The sequence below is a fragment of the Leptosomus discolor genome, chromosome 1 (assembly GCF_034619465.1).
Source record: "Leptosomus discolor isolate bLepDis1 chromosome 1, bLepDis1.hap2, whole genome shotgun sequence".
In the NCBI taxonomy this organism is placed as follows: Eukaryota; Metazoa; Chordata; class Aves; order Leptosomiformes; family Leptosomidae; genus Leptosomus; species Leptosomus discolor.
The window spans coordinates 157,839,747-157,858,439 of record NC_141391.1 but is presented as its reverse complement, the minus strand read 5'-3'; the positions used below and the strand labels follow the sequence as shown (position 1 = coordinate 157,858,439).

The window sequence follows — 18,693 nt, the reverse complement described above, 5'->3', positions numbered from 1 at the left end:
TCACTACTCATTGAAGTCTTGTGACAAAACAGTGTTTTATCCCATAGAAGGGAGAGAAAGAATTTGAATAAAAGAAGTGGTGTAGAAAATGCAAAAGCATTCCAGAAGAGCTTAGGGGGCAAAGTGTCAATGTGCTGGTTACCTTGATTGAAGGTCCCTTTGAATCTAACCCAAACCTATAGATTCTATAGATTCAGATTCTCTTAACTGCTCAAAAATTCGGAATTGAGATGGTTCAAGTCAAAATGCATGTTCAGGGTTTAATTTTGCAAGTTTCCCTTAGCTTTTGACTGGCAACAGCTCTGCAAACAGACATTGGAAAAACTTTGGCTTTCAGTTTGACTTTGGCATGTTGTTTGGCTCTTGCACACTAGTTATCTGTTCACATCTACCATAAATAATGACTAGAAACCTAACCTGCAACTAGACTGATGAAGTACCTTCTGGAAGGGTTTGTTTCCTTCTTTTTCCCCTACCCCCTTAAGACTTTTTGTCTTAAGGGATTTGTTTGCAATCTGCAAGCTGAAGCTCTGAGGCAAGTTTGCCGGATCTGGGACTGCATCATCATTCTGCACATCTGGAAGTGGTTTATGGGCTCTCATTCCTCCAGTGCGCCGTCTGGACTGTGTGCTATTCCTCAGCAGCAGAGAAAAGAAAACCAGCACAACTCCAAAGTAAACTTCGAAGAGTTTGAAAAAGGAATTGAGTCTTAAAACTGTTACTGTGCCCTGTAAGGCCCTTGTGCGGGGGACTTCAAAGGAGGATGATGGTCAAGGAAGCTTTGGCAAGACTGCTTACAGCTGTGGGCTATCTAGGATCTGAGTAAATAGCTGTACAGCTCTTCAGGAGAGAGGAGTCCCGAATACTGTGCTGCTTTGAAGAGGTAAAAAGACTAATTAAGCAGGAAATATCTGAGCAGTAATGTCACTGTTTCTGAGCTTTCCCTTCTGTAGCCCCTCATTTTGTTACAGGGTTTGGCAACTGAGTTAGGGACTGCCAGGTTCCAGGAACTGGTGTCTACAGTCAGGAAAAATTGAGTAAATATTTGCAGGGGAACAATTATTCCTCTCTTTCCCTAAAAATCAGTGGGTAATCAGTCTGAGTTTCTGAGGCTTAGGAATGCTGTAGTTTTAGAACTCAAACTTGTATGACAGTCTGTCTGAGTTTGGATTTTAAAGTTTAAAGCATGGTTCAGTTTATGTTGATTTCATAATTTCTGAAGATGCCGTGAAGCTGTGGCTCTCCAACTTTCATCTTCGCAGTGATCAGTATTGTTTGTTGCTATCATTACAAATATTAATTAAAAGATAGTAGTCAGCTCTACAGAAATCAGTGGAAGACTGTGATTAGCTAAAGTGGGGTTGTAAAGTTCCTCCAAGAGTGTAGTAGGTTCTGTTGTCTCTCTGCTTACCTAAATGAGTAAACTTTTTTAATGGATAAGAAGACAATACTTATGCGTAATGCGTGCGAGAAGAGCTTTCTCAGCTGTGGGTTTTTTTCCAAACGATAAGCTTGATTTCCTCTCTATGTAAATTAATGCCACATGAAGGGAGCGGGCTGCTGGAATGTAGATAAGTACTGTAGATTCAAAAGGACTTTCAGAAGTGCTCCTCTCTCACTATGATTTAGTCATCTCTCAGGACCTACATACATGCGAATATAAGTGGTTTGTAAACAAAGCCACATCTTAGCTTTTTTAAAAATATTTTTATTGCCGTTTAACTTGTTAGTCAAAGTAGAGACTGATTTAGGATGCTGCCTGAACTTGAGCATTAACCAATGGGAGGTGGTCAGTTTTGTGACTCAGGTTTCAAGAATTCTTACTGTTTTGTCTGTCTTCTCAAGGAGCTGGAATAAACTTCATTTTTATGTGTGCGTAGAAACCATCGTATATCCTTATCCATGTTGTAACGTGTCCGTATCTGTATGGGAACAGTAAAAATTGGTTTCTGTCCTATATATAGCTACCATAGCATAAAGGTTAGATCACATTCTTGTATTACACCCCTTCCCCCGACGACTTCTTGAGCTGTTTTTTATTCTTGGTTTGGAGTTTGTTTGGTTTTGTTTGGGTTTTTTTTGTTTGTTTTCATAAACAGTAGTTTTGAGTCCAGAATTCAAGTGAATGTTGTATTTCGCATCATCCTGTATTTTAGGGATTATGTTCTGTCCTCTCAGGCATAAAGTCATAGTGACTCTTGGGCCTGGTTTAGAAGTACAATTTTAGGAAAGGCTTTATGTAGCAAAAGGAAGACCAAGGAAGATGTGGGCCTCCACTGTTGAATGAGGTGGGTACCCTGGTGACGGAGCATATGGAGAAGGCAAAGTTACTGAATGCCTTCTTTGCCTCAGTCTTTACTGCTAAGGCTGGTCCTCAGGAATCTCAGACCCTGGGAGCAGGGGAAGAAGTCTGGAGAAAGGAAGACTGCCCCTTGTTTGAGGAGGATTGGGTTAGGGATCTTTTAGGCAAACTGGACACTCACAAATCCATGGGCCTCGATAGGATGCACCTGTGAGTGCTGAGGGAGCTGGCAGGTGCTATTGCTAGGCTGCTCTCCATCATCTTTGAAAGGTCATGGAGCACAGGAGATGTGCCCGAGGACTGGAGGAAAGCCAATGTCACTCCAATCTTTATAAAGGGCAAGAAGGAGGACCCAGAAAACTACAGGCCAGTCAGCCTCACTGCATCCCTGGAAAGGTGATGGAACAGCTCATTCTGGCTGTTAACTCTAAGCATGAGGAGGAAAAGATTATCAGGAGTAGTCAGCATGGATTCACCAAGGGGAAATCATGCTTGACCAACCTGATAGCCTTCTATGATGGCATGACTGGCTGGGTGGATGAGGGGAAAGCAGTGAATGTTGTCTACCTGGACTTTAGCAAGGCTTTTGACACTGTCTCCTACCACATCCTCATAGGTAAGCTTAGGAAGTGTGGGATAGACGAGTGGACAGTGAGGTGGGTTGAGAACTGGCTGAAGGACAGAGCTCAGAGAGTTGTGATTAGTGGTGCAGAGTCTAGTTGGAGGCCTGTAACTAGTGATGTTCCCCAGGGGTCGGTACTGGGTCCAATCTTGTTCAACATATTCATCAATGACCCGGATGAAGGGACAGAGTGCACCCTCAGCAAGTTTGCTGATGACACAAAACTGGGAGAAGTGGCTGATACACCAGAAGGCTGTGCTGCCATTCAGCGAGACCTGGACAGGCTGGAGAGCTGGGCAGAGAGGAACCTAATGAGGCTCAATAAGGGCAAGTGTAGGGTCCTGAGGAATAACCCCAAGCACCAGTACAGGCTGGGGGTTGACCTGCTGGAGAGCAGCTCTGTGGAGAAGGACCTGGGAGTTCTGGTGGACAGAAAGTTAACCATGAGCCAGCAATGTGCCCCTGTGGGCAAGAAGGCCAATGGTGTCCTGGGGTGCATTAAGAAGAGTGTGGCCAGCAGGTCGAAGGAGGTTCTCCTCCCACTCTGCTCTGCCCTGGTGAGGCCACATCTGGAGTGCTGTGTCCACTTCTGGGCCCCCCCAATTCAAGAGGGACAGGGAACTACTGGAGAGAGTCCAGCGGAGGGCTACTAAGATCATTAGGGGACTGGAGCATCTCCCCTATGAGGAAAGGCTGAGACACTTGGGGCTCTTTAGCCTGAAGAAGAGAAGGCTGAGAGGGGACCTTATCAACGCTTATAAATATCTAAAGGGTGGGTGTCAAGAGGATGGGGCCAGGTTCTTTTCAGTGGTGCGCAGCGACAGGACAAGGGGCAACGGGCACAAACTGGAGCACAGGAAGTTCAGTCTGAACATGAGGAAAAACCTCTTTACGTTAAGGGTGACAGAGCACTGGAACAGGCTGCCCGGGGAGGTTGTGGTGATATTCAAAACCCACCTGGATGCAGTCCTGTGTGACCTGCTCTTGGTGATCCTGCTTTGGCAGGCGGGTTGGACTAGATGATCTCCAAAGCCCCCTTCCAACCGCTACCATTCTGTGATTTTGTGATATATTTTCTTCAGTGTCACAAATAATGTGCTTAAGTATAAGCCGCATTGCACAAGCTCCCCCCTTACTGTTAGTGAAAGGATACTGCTGTTAAAAAATATTTTCACTATTGCTCTGAAATTTTCTGAGAGTCTCAAAGACTTACACTGCTCCAGTATAGGATTCCCATATGTTTGGGAACATACTCCAGCAAGAGATTAGTATTTGTGATTGTTATTATGGTTTAGGTGAGATCAGAGATTAATGTAAATGTATTTACAAATTTCATCAGTGGGTGTTTTCATACTTTTTTGCACGTTACTTTAAAATGTGCTAAAAAATCTTAGTTATTACTGATGTAGTTGATTGGTTGGAATTTATTAGAATGCTGTTCTTTCCAACCTATTAGTAGCTTAAGTTAAAATATGTAATAGTTCTTGCCCAGAATATTGGTTATTTGTTCCAATAAAGTTATTTAAAAAGATGGAGTTTGGTTTTACTTTCACCAGGTCAACAGCAAAATTTGATGATGCAAAACCTTTTCCTGGAAATAGCTAACTAGTATTCACTGCTGGTATTAATGATTTCTCTCGCTCTTTTTCTTTTTTTAATTGTTTTTTTATTTTACCGCAGATCACAGTTCTCCTCCAACAGAACACATGGCTCTTTTAAAGAAAAGTAAGAGAGATTAAAAACATTTGAAATATATATTTCTAAAAGAGGACAGAAATGTCAAATGCAATTTATCATGCAACTGTTGTCATAGTTGCATGCAAATTGATAGTTCTAGTTTTGCTAAATTATGCTTGACTTTAAGTATACAAATAATCCTTTTCATATTAACTAAGTCAGATAAGTATGGCCATAAATCATATTAATTTAAAATCACTCACTGCTTTACTCTATGAGGCTGGGGGGGGGTCTGAAATTTCCCACTAAGAGTGCAGGTAGCTGCTGGTTTTGTGTGGGTTGTGCCTAGAGCTCTGAACCTGGCTTTTTTACAGAACTTGGCACATTAATGCTGTTCATAGTCGCAATTGAGGTGTGGCCCCAAGAAATTTGGGGTTCTTTTCAGCTGTCATGGTCAGTGACTGAAAATGGACTGGTGTGTGCCTTCAGTGACGCACCCAAAATTTCTCTGAAGTCAGTGAGCTGTTTCCTCAGCTGGTTTAAATTATTGCAGGTTCAGTGATGTATGGTTACCAATTTCAATTTATTCTCATGCCCAGTTCTGGCCTCTTGGTCCTTTTGATTGAAATAGTTCAAAACTTTGTCCCCTTTGCTCTTTTGCACAACTTAAATACATTTTATGGTGGTGTGAAAGTAACAAAGTAGTCCTATACAAATAACTCCCGCATCAAAGTCACTGCTGATGATGGCAACATACTGGTTCCCTGTGGTACTCAGTAAACTGGCCCTGGTACCTGCTCATGGTTGGTTTGTGTTGAGTAACTTAAACTTGTACAAGATAGTCTAGTAGGAACTGCAAGTGAGGATATTTCTTTGAGCAACCTGGTCTAGGGGAAGGTGTCCCTGCCCATGGCAGGGGGGTGGGAACTAGATGGTCTTTAAGGTCCCTTCCGACCCAAACCGTTCTATGATATGATAAGGTCTTTGCTATTGCATGCTGTTTCGATTTTACTAATTAAAGTAACCGTGTCAAAATACTTAGGTATTTTCAAATATTTTGCAACATTTCTGGTTTCAGTAGCATACCGGATTTGTTTTTCTATTATTTTTAGAATTTTGCTCAAATACACCTTGAAGATCTGAACATTGAAACCAGCAAAAAATTTCTCCTGTGTTTGCAGTTTTATCAGGGAAGCGTGAGAGAAGGAAAGGGCTAGCTAAAAATAGTTAGTTCATTAAGTCCTGTGATGATAAACAAACAACAAACTAGCCAAAAAAAGAAAGTTCCAGGCTACTGATAAAATTCAGAAACATGTGAATTTCTTAGTAGGGATAACCCATATATATTGGAAGCTTAATGATTTAGTAAGCAAATTATCCATGAAAATTGCATAGTTGGAAATCATTGTAACAGGGGAGAGATACTATTATGTTTTTAACATAAAATTTTTAACTTGATCAAATAACAAGAGAAAGGAGAATTTGATAAACACAGCAAATATGGGTTGTGATATGTACTGGTTGCAAATTGGATTTTTTTTTAAGAAAGGTGCTTGGGAATTAGTTATTATACTGATTGTTAACAAATTCTCCCTTTCGTTTCAGTTAACCAAATCTTACTGTTACTGCTTGTCTTAACTGTGTGTGCCATTCTGTATAACAAAGTTCACCAAGTGCCATCTGCATTAAAGAGTGAAACAGGTAAATGACTTGTACCTCTGTTTCGTTTATGCTCTTGTTTTATATTCCTTATCTCTTAATTTGAACAGTGCTTTTTGTGTTACTGAATCATGTTTGCCCTGGAGTAGATGAGCTACTCACACTGTTGCATCTGGTCTGGGATGTGGAATCTTTTGCCTTTGAATTACTTGAATAAAATAGTAGGAGATCAATAGTAATGACTATGAATTGTCATTCTAATTCAAATTTTTATCCACATGTCACTGATGTAGATGGAAGCTGGAGTATATCCTTATTTGTGCTGAACAGTATTGGAGTTGTCAAGTGATAATAAACTTTGATTACAGCTTTCCCCTTTGGGAATGTTCTTGGCCTACCTGTTCATTTCAGATAGATCATCAAACCTTGACATAATTTACAGCAGAAGTTTTGGCTGGAATTTTTATAGTGACAGAAACCCGCTAGGGTTGATATGGTTGGACTGGTATTAAATGTTTATACTGACAGCTTGTTAAGTGTTCCCAAGGTAAATAAACTTTGTCTTGGTATAAACCATTTTTCTCCAGTATATTTTTGTTGGGGCTGTTATGAGTTTAATGGTTATGTTTTAACCAGTATAAATATATCCATATAACTTTTGTAAGTTAATCAGTGCTAGGGGTAAAAATCTTCCTTAGCAGTAATGTGAACTGATTTGGTATTGTTGAGGTTTTTTTCCTTTTATCATTAGCAACTTCCTGCTGGTACAAAATTTTGCACTCTTCCTTTCTAGCCTGCTTCCCAAAGAAGTGAAGCTCATGCAATTGCACCATCTCTTCCACTTACCTCCTTCCTTTGATAATTTTGGAACATGTTGTTCAATTTGTACTAAACATAACTGAGAAGTAGAAATCTCAAAGCTATTCAAACTTCTTAATGTGAATAAGCAGCTACATGGAGGACAGGCTGAATTGTGCCTCTGCTGAGTAGAAGATGCCAAGAACTCTGTTATATGTTCTGTTTGGAGGCATCCGACAGTCCAGTCAACCTGCATGTAGTTCTGGATTAGCGACAGCTCAGGATGTGTTCCTTGCCAGATGCAGAGGTGTATAGGATGTGGTAAGGAAATGGGGCGATTGTGATATGATTCCACTGCTTATGGAACTACATACTCATTCCTATGACCCAGATCTGATATAAAAAATTTCTTATTTTTTTTGTTTCTTCTAGTTGATTTGGAGAGTCCTGAGGAAATGGAAGAAGAAATCCCGGTTGTAATCTGCGCTGCTGCAGGCAGGATGGGTGCAGCTGTAGCAGCAATCAGTAGCATCTACAGCAACACAGAGGCTAATGTTTTGTTCTACATAGTTGGGCTGAAGACTACCATCCCACATATTCGGTATATACCAGCCTTATTTTGTTTCATGCTGTAGTTAGGACCAGGTTGTTGTTCTCCTTAGCATGGGCGTAGACTTTGGAGGACTTTTCAGGGAAACGTTTCTCCCCTTTATTTCAATAGTGCTATTGGTAGCAATCTCCAGGGTTTTCTACGTGTAGGAAAAAGGACCATTTTGCCCTATGCAAGGCACTGACTGGTGTAAAGGGGTGTGAAATAGCCAGACCATGCCCATACCAGTGCCTTTCTGCCTTTTGTAGATTGGCTGCAGAAAAGGAGTAAGGTATCAATCCCACTCTGTGGCACTGCGCTTACCTCTCATCTGGTGCTGTGTCTTAAGCTTCAGGGTAGAAAAACTTGCTGTTTAAAGCTAATTTCAGCTGAGAGGGTCTGTTAAAGGTTATAAACAGAGGCCCAAAAAGGCTTGTAATGAAAGCACCTTTGAGTGTTAAAATTTGCAAACACTGTCTGAAAGACGAGGAAGGTGTGAATCAAAATTAAAGCAGTTTTCTTAGCAGTTCTCACCTCTGGCTACTGCAGTTCTGTAGCCTGCGTTACTGGCAATTTGTGTCAAAGTGAAAAGATACAATGAGTGGAGTTCACAGGGAGTTTTTCACATTCAGTTCATCAGTAACCTAGATAACAGAGTGGAGACCGCTCTTTATGAGTCTGCAGCTGGCATGAGAAGAGACAGCAGATATATTGAAGACAAGAGCTGAAAACAAACTGATCATGATGAATTGGAAAAATGAACTGTAAAATGTGATGAAATACAGCAGAGGTAGTGACAAAGTAATATAGGTGGGAATAGCTGATTGTGTTGGCTCAGGGTGAAGCAGGAGTTCGGTAGCACTCATCTGGAAAATTACAGAATTGTGACTGATAACTGACCACACTGATTAAAAAAAAAAAAAAAGGCATGCATGATAGTCGATATACATATTGACATATATGACCACATGTGGAGATGTGAGGAAACTTTTTTCTGATCTTGCAGACGTTATTAACGCATCGGAAAAAGTGTGGTGTTTAGTTTTAGGTGCCTTCAGGAAGGATTTAGCAGAGAGGTCAGAGGAGAAAATAAGCAATGGTGTCAAGAAATCTGAGGAAATAATGAAAAAAATAGTTTAATCTAAAGAAAATATAGTTAGGAGGTGATGTGGCAGCCATCTTGACAGATGTAAAACTGTAAAATGGAGAAAACTAACCTCTGCTTTAGAAGCACGGTAGATAGGGTAAGAAAAAATGGTCTTGAAGTTTAGCAAGAAAGCCTAAAAAAATAGCATTTAATGCTAACAGTGGTGAAAGATGGGTTGTTTGGGCAACATGTGGAGTCTCTGTTTTAGGCAGTGGTGTGGGGTGTTTTCTTTGTTGAGTTTTTTGGGTGGGGTTTTTTTGTCTTTTTTTTTTTTTTTAAAAGAACAGGTTAAACAAATGCAAATCTGTGTGCAAATCTGGGATAGAATAGATTGAGTGAGATTTCGAGGTCTTTTATTCTCCTATGAGTCTGTGGGTTTAATACTGGAAGTACTTGCCACACACTCAGTCTTTCTTTTTTATCACAGAAAATGGATTGAAAATTCTAAACTGAAAGAAATAAAATTTAAGGTTGTGGAATTCAACCCTATGGTACTAAAAGGAAAAATCAGACAAGATGCATCGCGTCCAGAGCTACTGCAGCCTGTGAGTAAATGAACACCACATAACAAATTTTCAGGGTTTCTAATGCTTTTTACAGGCTTTAAAATGTCCTAGATCTCTGTGCCATTACACAGGGGGAGTGTAAGACAGAGAAGCCACATCAGGTCCAAACGCTACGCTCTCACCTCAAGAAGGAAAGGTGCACTATAACAAGCTCCTTGCAACTTGTCTGTCTTGCTGGGACCTCATTATTTGGTGGCATAAATTTGGTAATTTGAATGTGTCGCATCTTTAAAGAATTTATTCGCTGTTTATTAGAGGGAAGATCTAATAGTGTTCTTTGTGCCTCCACGATGCTGAGTTGGCTGCATTCTGCTCATGTCCAGGGTTAATTTAGAGGCTAATGACTAATCTAAATATTACTGGCTGTCAGAAAAGGCAAATCAGATGTTAGAAATTATTAGGAAAGGAGTAAGCTTCAAAACAGAGGACATCATTGTGCCACGATACAAATGCATAGTTTTCCCTCATCCTAAATGCTATGTGCAATCTTTGTCCCCTTATCTGAAAAAGATGTAGCGCCACCAGAAAATGTTCGGATCTGTTCAGAATGCTTATTCCTGCTGCCCTTCTCTGAGCCTTTGACATTTCTAATATATGGAAAAGATTTTGTGCAAGGAATCACTGGGTTAAAACTGTTCAGCCTAGAAATGTGACTTCTAGCGTGAAAATAGTAGCTGCCTACAGAACTGAGTGGCCTGGAGGACTGGATGGGGGATGGTTGCTCACTGTCTCTTCCAATGCAAGAACTAATGGCCATTAGATTAAATTAGCAGGAGTCACAGTCAGAACAAACAAGAACTGTTGCATGTTTTTCATGCAGTTGAGTAATAAGCCTCTAGAATTCCTTGCTGAAAGGTCTTGTGGATGTAAAAATTTACAGGGATTCAGTGAGGACTGAAGTTTATATTTAGACAGATCACATCTGGTACAGGAAACCCCTTGAGCTGAAAATAGCTGAAAGCTTGGAGAATACTCGGAGCAACTTTTCTGTGTGCTTGCTCTATTCTTGTTTTTCACTGAGCATCTGCTTAGGACCCGCTGAAGGCAGCTGCTGGGTAAAATGGCCTGAGTCAGTATGATTGTTCTTACGATCTCAGTCCTGTTCCCTTCTGCTGTGTTCTTTGTTGCTATCGTAGAAATTGTTATCCCACATCTCTGCCACCAATCTGATCATTCCTATGGCATGCAGTGATGACACTATTAAATTTGAAGTGTTTTGTATGATGTATGCTGTAAAAATGCATTAAGAGCATTGCCAGCAGGTCTAGGAAGGTGATCCTTCCTCTTTACTCAGCACTGGTGAGGCTCCATCTGGAGTACTGTGTCCAGTTCTGAGCTCCCCAGTACAAGAAAGGTATGGACCTACTGGGGCGAGTCCAACACAGGGCTGCAAAGATGATTAAGGGACTGGAGCGTCTTTGATATGAGGAGAGGCTGAGAGAGCTGACATTGTTCAGCCTGGAGAAGGCTCAGGAGGAGCTTATCAATGTGTGTAAATACCTGAGGGGAGAGACAAGAGGCAATGGGCCCAGATTAAAATACATGAAATTTCTTCTGGGAACAAGAAAAACCTTTTCTTTTTTTTTTTTTTTTACAGTGGGGGTGGTCAAACACTAGAGCAGGTTGCCCAGAGAGGCTGTTGAGGAGATATTCAAACCCAGCTGGGCATGATCCCAGGCAGCCTGCTCGGGTGGACCCTGCTTGAGAAGAGGGGTTGACAAGATGGCCTCAAAAGGCCTCTTCCAACCTAAATGACTGTGTGATTCTGTGAAGAAGCAACTGTTTTGGGCTGCTTGGTCAGAGCCAAATAAAATAGGGATAAATGATAATAATAATGGATTCAAGATACTAGTAAAGCCGGGGGAGAGAAAGCAAATGGTCACTGGCTAGTGCTCAGTGAGGAAAGAAGTTAAAACTGATTGTTAATAGAGATAGACGTGTGAGACTACTACATGAAACAGCTGTACCATTTGGTCTTTACCTTTTTTTTCTGTTTAATAGCTGAACTTCGTTCGATTTTATCTTCCTTTGCTTATCCAGAAACATGAGAAAGTAATATATTTGGATGATGATATCATTGTTCAAGGTAAGCTGTCATCCAAAAAGCAGTTTGTAGCAGAATTAAAATCAAAGTTACTGCAGCTTTTACAGACATTCAGAAATATGAGATATAATGGAAACTGAGGCAGCTGCTGGGAGTGTTGCACCCAGCAAAACTACAAATAATCTGTTTATTTAAAGGAAAGTGTGAAGAAGAACTCTCCAGATATCTTTTGAATAGTTGATTTTGATCAAAATTGGATATATGGGTTTCATTTTAATTGAATCTGGTCAATCACTGAAAGATATAATGGATTTCAATTAGATGCTGCAATATTTATTGTCAAGTATCTGACGTGCATTTCCTGCTAGTACTTGAATTCCCACAAATGCTACCTGTTCCTTATCTGGAATTGCTGTTCTTGAGACCAAGGGGAATTTACTCAAATAAGGGGGTTAAAATTCCAAACACTCAAAATACGATTTTGAGCATCTTCAGCTCAGAATCCATACCAGTTTGCAGTCATGATCAAAGATTTCAGAGCTCTTAGACAAATGGGAGCAGTTAGAAGACAGTCAAATCCTGAAAAATCTTTTTTTTTTTTTTTTAATTTTTATTTCCATACAAAGAAATCTAACTGGAGGAACAATTATTTTTTGTGATTTTTTTAAAAGATTAATTTATGGGTTTTTTCCTCATCTGTTTCCTAGTATGTATCTTTTTCTCTGTAGAGTTGTTGTCCTCCCTTATTTTATCATACTGTTTTCTTGTTATTTTATAGCATTTTTGAATGAGTATTGTGGTTTGACCCTTGTGGACACCTAAGCTCCACACAGCTGCCCACTCCCTTCCTCCCCCCATCCCCACCCCCAGTGGGATGGGGGAAGAGGAAAGGAAGAATAAAAGCAGGAAAACTTGAGGATCATGATAAAACAAGTAAACAAATCATTGTTTGATCAATGGAAGAAGAGCAAAGAAAACAAAACGAAACTGCTGACACAAAGGCAATCACTCACCACCTCCGGTGAGCAGACGGATGCCCAGCCAGTTCCCAAGCAAAAGCTGGCTAACGCCCACCAAGACCCCCTCTTTCCCCCTTTGTGGCTGAGCATGACGTTTCATGGTACGGAATCGCTCTTTGGTCAGTCTGGGTCAGCTGCCCGTCTGTGTCCCCTCCCAGGCTATGGCGCACCCCCGATCTATTCACTGCAGGGGCAGGGGGAGAAACAGAGGTGGCCTCGATGCTGTGCAACTACTGCTCAGCAAAAGCTAGAACATTAGAGTGCTGTCAGTACCCTTTCTGTCAACAATCTAAACTCCAACACCATATGAGCTACTATGAAGAAAATCAACTCTATCCTAGCCAAGCCCAGCACACAGGGATAACAAAACCATTTTACCTATCCTTGTTAAACATTAACGGGATGTTTCGATGAAAATTTCCTTTGGAAAGGAATGAGTATAACTATAATAAACTTTTTGGCCCAAATTAATCTTTGCTGCAAGAACATTAAGATCAGTGAATTTACACATGACAAAAGTATAATTTTGTTCTCCAGTGGACCTTCTCTGCACCTTTTTACAGTTTTGTCTCTTTATTTTTTATTTCAGAACATCTGCGCTTACAGGGGCCGCTGTTAGCTGCTTTATAAAATATGATTAGTCTGCTCTGCCCGTCTCATTTTGATTTGCCATAGACTTCTTATCACAGTTACTTCAGCGTGTGTACTTCTGCTGTTTTGGTTTTGTTGTTCTGTCTGTCATTGACGGGCAACAGCAATATTCAACTCTTTGAAAGGTTCTTGAAGCCTTCATTTACACTCCAGCTTCACCTTAAACTGAGCCCACCGCTTCCCCTGCATCTCTCCTGGCACCTGCGCAGGCCTTCCCCAGAAGCGTGGTTACTCTCAGCCTGAAGTAGTTCCCTGGTAGGAGTCGAGGCGGTGTAGCTAGGAGAGGAGGGGAGGCAGGGCTTTCTCTTTCATTAGGGGTGTCAGCTTATGCCAGCTGGATGAAGGTGCTGTTCCGTGTTACAGCTTGTGGCAGGCTGCTGCTGAGGGAAGTGGCCTCTCCTGTCCCCAGGCAGCTCCTGTTAACTCGTGTCATATCTACAGCTGTGCAGCTGCAGGAGCAGCTGATTCATCTGGGTGACCTGGCAGAAGACTAGTGGTAAAAAAACCCCACAAACAACAAAAACCCAAAACCAATAATTTTTTATCTTTTTTTTTTTTTTTCCCTTTGCTTCAGCCAGCCTATCTTGCTCACCCTTGTGCCACGCAATGCTAGGGCCCAGAAAAGGGGAATAGAGATGGACGTGTGTGAGGGAGGGACAGGGCCTCTTCTGGCAGCCGCTCCCTGTGTCTTAGCTGTAATGTGAGCGTGTGCTCTCTGCCAGAGTTCTCTGCAGGGGGAGTGAATGAGACTTCTGACAGAACAAGGAGTGAATGGGGTTTTCGGGGTTCAGCTTTGAGATCGTTTATTTGTTGGTCGTTGCTTTCTGCAAAGCAGTAAAAATGAAACATACTGAACTGGGGGTGTCAGCCCAGAGTTGTTCGGGGTTTTCTTGTTTGTTTGTTTTCATTTTTTTATGCTATTCTCTTGAAAAGCAGAAGCTGTTTAGAATCAGAAGAATATACTTAGCAAGGCATGTTGATCTTCACAATTAAGTGTCCCTTTAATTGAAATTCTATTTCTTGGTGGGACATGAGTCCTAAAACAAGTTTTCCAACCAGCTGATGAGTTCAGACAAATGAATAATCTCTGCTTATTTAAAAAACAGTAGTTCCAGTGTTTGCAGAATGGGGAATGTTTTTGTTTATTAGTCTTTTAATGAGCTCACCTCAGGCTACTGGGCCATATGTGGCCTTCCAAGATAATTTATCTTACACATGCCTGACCCATGCCCAGCAGCAAAGCTGGTAGCTGTAGGGGCTTTGGATGCAGCCTCACTCAGTTGCTGTGGCAGCGCTGTGCTTCCCACCTGACCTGAAACGATTCTGGCACATCATGGGTAGGTGCTAGTCAGGTGATGAGTGAGATGCCAGGCATGGTGTTATTTCCCTCTGTCAGGAAGGGAAATGTCTGGTCTGTGGAGCCAGCAGAGATGGTCAAGTGTGACAGGCACATTTCAGCTAGCCAGTGCTGGGAATCCAGGTATCTTACTAGGAGGTATGAACACAGTGACACCAGGAAAAACATGATCTGTGCAAGAGATTGAAGTGGCACTTTTGTGGGACTAAAAGAGGCTCAGAAAAATTGCCTGTGCCCTTCCTATCCCAAGGCCAGTGCTATGAATGCCGAACTTTGTAACCAGGCTTCTGCTGTACCACTGTAATCGGCTTCTGCTATACCTGATTTTGGACATTCAGACCAGAATATGGATTTGTGGAATACTGATGAGAATATCTAAAGATAGACCTTAGACATCCAGGTACAGGACTCAAATTTGAAAGTTGTCCCATATTACAAAATTCAGCCTGCGTTAATATCTGGGCAATCCCTAAACTTGATGCGTTCATAACTAACATCTATGAGAACAGAAGTTATCCTATATCAACTCTGTAGCAGTGATGTAGGTTTCTTCTTATGCTTTTGACCTTTCTGCAATCAGGTGACATCCAGGAACTCTACGATACTAAGTTAGCTCCTGGCCATGCTGCAGCTTTTTCAGATGATTGTGATCTGCCTTCTACACATGAAATGGTTAGAAGTGTAGGGATGCAGGTAAGATGCCATTTTGGAATTCTAGTAATCAATGTATTTACCCACAAATGTAAGATGATTTTATGAGTTTTCCCCAAAGTGAAAGTTAATTTTTTTTTAATAGTTTTGTAATAGTTTTACAGGTAATTAATTAAGAACTACTTTTTGTAGTAGCTGTGTAATGCTATGCAGAGTTGTTTCTTGTAATAATTTATATCGCTATTGTTCTTTGGATTCTACTAAATTACATTTGGTATTTTGCTATCAGTAGATCATAAGCACTTGGGGAACATCTAATTAATACAGAACTTACGATATCTGTATTAGTCAAATTGGGAATGAAACTTAAGAAAACAAGTTTAAAGGCTAATTCCTGAGACGAGTTCCCCGGAACTGTCAGTGAGTCCCTCTAGCATTACAGCCGTACAAGCGTGGTGCTACATCATTTGGAGTGAGCTACAGAAAGACAAACATGTGGTGAGGGAAGAGCGTTATCAAACTTCCATGGAACAATACTGTGGAAAAAGTAATTTAGTATCTGGAAGTATCCTGCCTTTCAGCCTTGTGTCATACGGAAATCAAGACAGGTAACTCAGCTTGGGGCGCTCGTATTTAGTCTCCATGTGAGGGGTAAAGAGATGCCTTTACACTTATCTTTATAGAGACGCATAGGGGATAAACATACTTTTTTTTTTTTATTTCTTAGAACACGTACATGGGATTCCTGGACTACAGAAAGCAAGCCATCAGAGATCTTGGCATCAGCCCCAGCACCTGCTCCTTTAATCCCGGAGTAATTGTTGCTAACATGACTGAATGGAAACATCAACGGATTACAAAGCAGTTGGAAAAGTGGATGCAAAGAAATGTAGAGTATGTGTACAAATCTAGCCTTTTACTTTTTAATACTCAGTTTACAGTTTTATTTTGTTGTTTAAAAGCTCTTAAAATTTTTTTATCTCCAAACAGTCTTTCTTTGGGATCTCATCAAGCAAAGTAACTCATGTTCTAGAATTTCCCTTTGCTTAAATCTGACTAGTTGTGTACCAGGAAATGGCCACCTGGCATTTTAGTCTTCTGTTTAATCGCAAATCACGCTTAATCCTGAGGGACGCTAAGAACACGTGGTTCTTGTTTTGGGTGACCAACCTCACTTGGCATCTAGCAAACTTTCCATCTTCCCTTCCTGAGGCTGGCTTAAAGAAGGAGGAATGTTTCTTTGTGTGGGGTCCCTCCTATTGTAATGTCAGCCAAACCGTAACTGGACACTTAATTTCTTAAATACCAATAAAACCCACTTCTTTTTCTGTAGAGGAACAAAACTTGCCATTTAAGGTATCTTTTTGGCATTGACCATGAATAAGTCATGACACAGTGAAAAAATCACTGTTCATTTTTTATGTTAGTTCACTGTTAACCTGTATTTGCAAACTTGACATATATTTTCTTTCTCTGCGAAGGGTTACGTTTCCATTTAGTAAGGCTAAACTGAAACTGAATAGCTTGTGCTATTGGACTGTGGCCATTACTTGTTAGTTTCAGAAATGAGCAGAGGAGAGACACAAATGATAAGCATGTGAACAAATGAAAAGCCAAATGTCTTCCTCTTACTCTGCTTCCGTAACGTGTCCTGACAAGCTATTTCTGTGCTTTTTCAGTGTTTGAAAAAACTCCGTTGTACTATTGCAGTACTATTGTACTGCAAATTTATCTGTAATGTTGATTTTATACCTTAATACCACATTCATGTTCCTTTTAGCTGGATTTTGAAATGACAGTGAAATAAAACGCTTAGCAGTTGAAACCCAGTTTTGAGGGGAGGTTATGATTTTTCTGTTCTGTGGCCTCTAAGCATCTCTCGGTACTCCCCAGGTTCCCTCCTGTTTACTTAACAGGAATTGGAGCTGCAAATACAACCAATTAGCAGCATTAGGAAGGAATATGCTGAAAACTGGTCTGTTCAAAATTATTTTTAATTTTGCCACTTTTTTAATCTTCTGTCTTTTGTACTAAAGGTTCTTTGATTGAGGTTTTGAACTTTTTTTTTTTTTTTTCTTTTGCAGGGAAAACCTCTACAGCAGCACCCTTGGGGGAGGCGTGGCAACCTCTCCAATGCTGATTGTATTTCATGGAAGGTATTCCACTATTAATCCTATGTGGCACATAAGGCATCTTGGTAAGTTTAACTTCGCACCATTTGCAGCTGGAGCTCAAGTGAGCGGTATGTAAGATTCCAATGTAGGACCTTACGTTACCTTACCTCAGTGCGTTACTTTTTATACCTCAGATCCACAGTGCGTAATCCCTGCTTCCCCCAGCGCTCATTAGTCCTGCTTCCTTCAGGGCAGGGCAGAATGCTGGGGTTCCCACAGGTGTTATTACGCAAATTATCTTCACAGGTCAAGCAAACAAAATAGTTGCACCCTCACAAAAAAACCCCAAACCCTAATAGGCATTAAATTGGATTAAAAAAAAAAAAAAGAAAAATATAAATACCAAGGACAAAGCTACATGTTTGAAGACCAACTAACCTGTATTGTCATAAACTATAGAAAACAATGTGTGAAAGATCTGAATACAGTGAGAGACTGAAAAAAGTCAGACACTCTTTTAGTAGGCACAGTGGAAGACAGGATGCCTGGCAGTGTTTGTCTGTCCAGCACATTCTGGAAGATGGGGTTGTCTTTCACCTGGGAATAGTGAATTATCCTGGGAAGAAGATAATGGCTTAGCTGGTGTAGTAAAATGAATAGTAAAAGATATTTTTTTTTAACCCCAGCTATGCCAAGATGTTAAAAGCATTAAGGGAGAGGAAACCTGCTGAGTCGTTTTGCTAATGCAGCATTAGAGGCATGAAGCTGAAAAAAGCGACTGTCATACAAGTAGTTCTCTATTAGGTGAAATCCTACTTATCAGACTTCTTAAAGAAAGTAATTGATTTTGCCTCACCCTTCCATTATTAAAAACTGGATTCTTTATTTCTTTTTTTAATCTACCCATGCAGGTTGGAGTCCCGATACCCGTTACTCAGAGCATTTTCTTCAAGAAGCTAAATTACTTCATTGGAATGGGAGATATAAACCTTGGGACTATCCCAGTGTTCACACTGATCTCTGGGAAAACTGGTTTATTCCTGACCCTTCAGGGAAGTTCAAATTAACTCGTCCCGATAGCTGATACTGAAACCACTTAAATGCATCCATACACTACGTTTTGCAGCATGTAATAGTTTGAGATGCAACATGTTGTATAATTAACTGGTTTTAGAAAACAAAGTATTTGTTAAATATATGAAGAAATTACGATCAGTTTTGTGTGCCTATGGCTGGAGAGGGAGTCTGGAATGATAGTTCCACAGTTCAGATTATCTTGACTTTCATGTAAGGTGAAGAGACAAGTTCACTTGGCAATGAAGCTTCTCATTAAACGTTTACAGAGGTGAAATTCAGTGCCAGGCGGTGTGTTTTAACGTAAGGTCTTTATAAATAACACTCCATGGTCCGCTGGTAGAAAAATCCTCACAGGAAATACTTGCAGTATTGCGTACATCCAAGCTATCTTTAGTTGTCTAGCCCACATTAAACAGCCTA

At 40.8% G+C, this 18,693-nt stretch overlaps 1 protein-coding gene across 1 annotated transcript; it reads left to right on the top strand.

Moving 5' to 3' along the window:
- Positions 1–4,630: 4,630 nt before the first annotated feature.
- On the top strand, positions 4,631–18,280 carry GLT8D2 (glycosyltransferase 8 domain containing 2). Its single transcript, XM_009956440.2, has 9 exons — positions 4,631–4,649; positions 6,207–6,302; positions 7,491–7,659; positions 9,222–9,339; positions 11,362–11,446; positions 15,012–15,124; positions 15,810–15,976; positions 17,167–17,279; positions 18,108–18,280. The coding sequence occupies exons 1-9, from the start codon at positions 4,631–4,633 to the stop codon at positions 18,278–18,280; spliced, it is 1,053 nt and encodes a 350-aa protein (XP_009954742.1).
- The last annotated feature ends 413 nt before the right edge of the window (positions 18,281–18,693 follow it).

Excerpts from the sequence above, each read along its gene's own strand:
- GLT8D2 (XM_009956440.2), top strand. Across the intron at positions 6,303-7,490 it reads TGCATTAAAGAGTGAAACAG|TTGATTTGGAGAGTCCTGAG; the intron begins GTAAATGACTTG and ends TGTTTCTTCTAG. Across the intron at positions 11,447-15,011 it reads TGATGATATCATTGTTCAAG|GTGACATCCAGGAACTCTAC; the intron begins GTAAGCTGTCAT and ends TTCTGCAATCAG.